General features: G+C 34.0%; 1 protein-coding gene across 2 annotated transcripts; it reads left to right on the top strand.

Annotated features, from left to right (window-relative positions):
* Nucleotides 1-2,456: 2,456 nt before the first annotated feature.
* LOC135611837 (protein TIFY 3-like) lies at nucleotides 2,457-4,631 on the top strand. Of its 2 annotated transcripts, none has more exons than XM_065107483.1 (5): nucleotides 2,457-2,610; nucleotides 3,689-3,770; nucleotides 3,888-4,053; nucleotides 4,168-4,225; nucleotides 4,403-4,631. In XM_065107483.1, the coding sequence occupies exons 1-5, from the start codon at nucleotides 2,543-2,545 to the stop codon at nucleotides 4,524-4,526; spliced, it is 498 nt and encodes a 165-aa protein (XP_064963555.1). In that variant the 5' UTR covers nucleotides 2,457-2,542; the 3' UTR covers nucleotides 4,527-4,631. The 2 variants fall into 2 exon arrangements, with proteins under 2 accessions (XP_064963555.1, XP_064963556.1); XM_065107484.1 differs by having other exon boundaries at nucleotides 3,891-4,053.
* The last annotated feature ends 1,022 nt before the right edge of the window (nucleotides 4,632-5,653 follow it).

A 5,653-nucleotide genomic window follows, 5' to 3' on the forward strand; every position in this document is an offset into this window, starting at 1 on the left:
AAGTCTTCATCAAAATCAGTATGGGTTTCAATCTCGAGAAGGGCGGGCCTCTCTCGCATGGCCCATCTCATGCCCTTCGGCCGCGGCGGAGAGGCGACGTTTTCCCAATCTACCAACTCTTCGATCCAACAGGATGGGAATGGGAAGCCACACTTGGTCTCCTCGCGGGCGAGTGCGAATCCCGATGCAAAGATTAGGCGCCGATCACGAGGACGGAGAGAGGCACCGAAGGGACGCGGAGGCGGGTGACGGCCGAGCAGGGTAGTAGATCCGATATCGCTATCGGTGGTGCGGGAGGGGCTAACTTCGCTGACGGATCGGGTTTGGATATAACATTTGGATCCGAAATGTTATTCCTTTGACAATGGAAAACCATAGAGCTAAATTGAGTCAGGTTTGATGTGTTTATATCTCCTGACCACATGCCACCTCAGTAGCAAGTATGGCAAAGGCACTGCATGGACCAACACTAGTCATCATCATAACATCATGACATGAATGTTTTCACGTGATGCGAATTGATGTCTTCCAAGAACAGATGGGTGGGGCGCAGCCACCAGCTGCACAAGTGGACATGATTAAGGCATGGGATACACATGCCCTAAAACTCCAAGGAGGCCCCACCTCATCCATCCAAGCAGGTGAAATATTAAATTAATTTTTATTATTAAATAAAAAAAAATAGATTTAAGAATATAAGTTTAATTATGATTCACATTTTAGTGGGAATGAAAAATAGGGATCAACATAAAACAAACTAAAAGATGACCATTTTACCAAAAAAAAAAAAAGGTGATTTTTTTTTTTTCAATTTGAATGACAATATCTTCAAACTTTTACCTAAATAACTTTACTGTTATTCAAAAAAATCCTTAATTTTGATAATTAATAATCATAATATTAAAAAATAAAATAAAAAAAGTAATATGAATCATCTTAGAAATATATTCTAATGATTCTAAAATGATTAGTATTATTTTTTTTTAGAATCTTATTGATAATTAATTATTAACTTTTTTGAATAGCATATGTGATCAGATTATTTTAGTACAGACTGAGGATATTCTCATCCAAGTTGTAAAAAAAGATGTTTCCAAGAAAACATGAATATGAGGGGTGCCTTTACATAAAAAGCTAATATTAAAAATTTTTTGGAGAAAATATTCCTAAAAGATTGTTTGAGACATTACAAATTATTATGACCACCAATAAGAGTTCTCAAAATTTTAATGTCTTAATCTTCCTCTCTCTATCATCCCTTCTTTGTAATTTATTGGAGTTCATCACCCTCTTCCTATAAATTTCCATAATCTTCCAACTTCTAAAACTTTCTCAGCCATGGAGGAGGCATTCATTGGGGTGATTCAAGGTGAGGCAGAAGAATAATGTTTTGGTTTCCCAAAGTGTTTCCTGCTGTTGAATAGTGAAAAGAGAATCTGAGTTGACACCACAAGAATTTGAAATGATGAAGAAGGAGAATTATGTCACTAAAAGATAAAGAAGTTCTATCTTTGTTCATATCGATCACTTTTGTGGGGAGAAACTTTGACATCAAATTAATAAATTTTAAAAACAATAACAAAAATATCTATTAAAAATTAATGGGCACAAAAGGTTGAGGTGATTTGATACTCTTTTTTTTTTCTATATGTAGGGAGAATAAAAATATAAAAAGAAGAAAATTTTCTCTTAAATTAATCCAAATCCAAACTCTAAATCTCTTGTAATTTTTTTTTAATTCATCTATCTGGATTTATTAGAGAAAATCTTAGAGCACATAAAATATATTTCTTTCTTGATTCTTTTCCTCAAACAGAAGTAAGTCTCCATGGACATGAATACCTTATCTTCCAAGTAATTTGTCATTGTTATCATTAATTTATTGAGGAAGATCATAAAAAGTGACAAGAGATGCAACCTTAATCTCTCATTAACAATCAAAATAAAAAGAAGTTAATTAATCTAATTTGATATAACTCATAATTGAATATATTTTAAACATTAAATTGAAGCCATATCCAATTTCTTGAATCAGTATATTAAGGGAAGTGATGAATGCATACTCTCATAGTGTCTTCCATTAGAGGATATATATATATTATTGTCACCATCGTATCCAAATTTATTGTGTAAATAAAAAAGCTTTGTTTTGTGGACACACTTTGTTCATCTCCCAAAGTCCTCAGCTCAAGAATGGACCACTATTTTTTCTTTCACTCTAATTCCCTTCAAATGATTTAAGATGGTTTATAAAGATAGACATGAACATCAGCTTGTCAGTTTTGTCAGCGTCTATCACTCCAATATTCTCTGAAGAAGTAATTCACCTTCTTATGATTCCACTCAATTTCTCTTTTTCCCCAAGAAAAAGGAATGGTCCACCTTAACTCTTCTCTCTCTCTCTCTAAACGTGCAAAATGAGGATGAAGACCGGAAGAATGACCGGCATTGATTGAAACAATCCCACTGGTACCTGTCCACAACAATTAGGTTTGCATTTGCACGCCACTTCCTCCCAAGCCTTGACAAATAGGCACATTTGATGGATCACTTTGATGCACGGATCGAAGCTGAGAGAAAGGAGATGGAGAAGAACTCGGCTGGCCACAGGTACAATAGACCTCGTACGTTCTTGTGTTTGTGTTCTTTCTTCTTGCCAACAATCTTATGGAGTCCGCCAAAGAAAACAACGAGGAGTCTTACTTGGTTTCTCATTTCTGTTCTCTTCTTCTTCTTCTCTCATCAAGTTGTTCGTTTTTCCATACTGTCTTCTTTTTATTTTGTTCTTGAAAAGCTGATCGTATCATTTTGTGTTTACACATCTTGATTTTATTATATTTTTATGAAATTATCTCAAGTTAATTTTAGATTTTTGTTTTTGTTTTCATAGAACACACATGCATAGCTCAAACTGATGCCACTATCTCTTGAATCAATTTGTCAAGAAATATAATTAAAAAAAATATTCAAGATAGATATTTTAATTTTCTTTGATAAGGAAAGGAGATGATTGTATTCAATTGAAATAGTAATATAATTTTTTTTTGGAAAGTAGAGTAAGATAAAAAAAAGGATTGAAAGAAACTCAAATACCAATAACATCATTTGATTAACGAATAAAAATATTTTGTGTTTGTTTATTGGGATTAATTAGTTCCCTTTAACATCCTAATTATGATATTTTTTAAAGTTACATTGAGATCTTTATACTTGATTTTTAATCTTCTAAAATTATTATTTTTAACTCTGTATAAATCTTAATATTTAATTTTTGAATGTGTAAAGACTGAAATATTAAAAATAACTAATTACATGAGGTAAATCTATAATTGGCCCCCTAATTACAGATTTTTATTTATATTCTTTATAAACTAATATTTTAATTTGTACTTTCCTATTTAAAATGAGGACTATTCGCATTATCATGGATACTATTTCAATTCCTAATATTTCTAATTTGCTCTCATAGATATATAGATAGATATATGATAGAAATGAAATATAAAGAATACATAATATTTCATATTTATACATGTTTGGAAGGGAGAATTTTCCTTAACATATTTACAATATCTCATCATGTAGTTGGGGAGATCTTGATTGTTGTTGAGGTTGTTATCACGAGAGATCTTTGCTATTATCAATAGATATAAATACATGTACTCATGCTATTGTTGTCTTTGTGGAGCTTGAGGATGCCAATGGCGAAGCTCACCACCATGTTCCATGGCCGAAGGGTCAGAGCCTATAACGCCATTCCCCGAGATAAGGTTTCAGCCTCTTAATCTTCATCTCTTTATTTGATGCATCTCCCTCCCATGCCACATATAATGCTGGCCTCGATGACCGCTTGAACTGAGTCATTTGGCTGGGCGCGCGCATTGAAGCAGGCACGGGCGATACTACTCATCGCGGCCGCCGCGACCAAAACGCCCGCTATCGTTGGCCCCAGTGCCGCTACGGCCGCCGCCTTGCTCGGGCCGCTGCTGACGAGATCGTTGTCGCTTCAAAGCTCGACGGCGGGAGAGCCACCGCAGGTCGAGCTGCAAGCTGGTGAGGCCACCCACTTCCTTAGCTTGCTTCTGGTAATATATTGTTCCCTGCCAACTTGTGATGGCTTGTTGGGAACTCAAAGGGGTGTCCTTCTTTTGTTTGGCCTGCACGCAGAACTGCCCATGGCGAGGCGGAAATCGCTGCAGCGCTTCCTCGAGAAGCGCCAGAACCGGTGAGCCTCCTGTTTCACCTTCCTCTTCTTCACCTTGGCTTCTTCTTCGAAATCATGACTTAAAACAATATTCATGATGAGGCCGCTAAAAACTTCATTAACCATTATGAGTCGAAAGACTAAATTAATGTGACTTTCACACACAGTTCATCTTTCTACCAACTGCTCTCTGTGCAGGTTGGTGAGCGCAGCTCCATATGCTTCAGCAAAGTCATTAGACATGGAAGGTGACTCTGAGAGGCGCCCTCAACTCAACTCAGCTAGCCTGCTTGCTATGACAGCCAAATCCACAGGCAACTGAGTCAATGGATCATCCACTGTTATCAGAAACAATATTATGACGCTTTAGATGAACCATGATGGACTATGGGTATCACTGTTATGATGAGCTTGCAGTATCCAGAAACATGCTAATATATTGCTCCTGTCAAATGCTGTAAATGGCAGATGGTCTTGTAGTATCAATCTCTCTGATGCAGAATTCTAGGAAGTATTGATTACTGCTTAGTAAACTTTATGAAGTATTGAAATCCAACAATATAAAAAAAGGTCTTAAACAAATTTAATTGTTGATTCACATGAGAATGTTGTTGTATATATATATATATATATTATTTTATTTTTTTCGATCCGAGTAGTAGTTCGTGAATGAATATGCTTGGAAGGATAATTTAAATATATTTAATATTTATATAAATTTAATTTATTATATATATTATTTGGATTGAAACGTTATAAGTATTGGAAATGGCTAATTACATATTATCCTTTGTAAATAGTTATCTTTAGTATTTCGATCTTTATATTTTTAAAAATTATATTTGAGATCTATATATTTACGAGAATGATATGTATAATCTCATCGCTTCAATGAAACTATTCTCTCTTTCTTTTCACGTACAGATATTTTAATGTTTTATAAGTATATGTATCCTAATATATTTTCTGAAATAGTAAAGATCGAGATGCTAGACGTAATTAATTATAAAAGATAATAGATAATTATTTCTATTAAAAAATAAAGTTAATTAGTTATTTTCGTTGGAATATGTGATAATTGTGATTTGATTAAATATAAAAATAAGGAGAAATTGTGCAGTGTATCTGATTTGAAATTATTTTGTTGATGAAAAAATGTGAAAAAAAATAAATATAATTATTTAAGACTCTTCTCTATCATACTCTTAACTTGTCACTCTTAAATATAATTATTTAAGAGAGTGAATAGGTTATGAAAACTTTGTGAATTAATAGGTTACAGTTTCAAACATATAATATATTATTGTATAAGTTGCTTGTTGAGGATTAAAATCTTACATTCTCACTAATTTTAACTTGTGGCATTGTGGTCTTGTCCACTTCCAACTTCTGCTTGGTTGGGATGTCACAATGTATGTCCCAATATTGGAACCTAAATGAGTCTCTAAA

The sequence above is a fragment of the Musa acuminata genome, chromosome BXJ2-5 (assembly GCF_036884655.1).
Source record: "Musa acuminata AAA Group cultivar baxijiao chromosome BXJ2-5, Cavendish_Baxijiao_AAA, whole genome shotgun sequence".
NCBI lineage: Eukaryota > Viridiplantae > Streptophyta > Magnoliopsida > Zingiberales > Musaceae > Musa > Musa acuminata.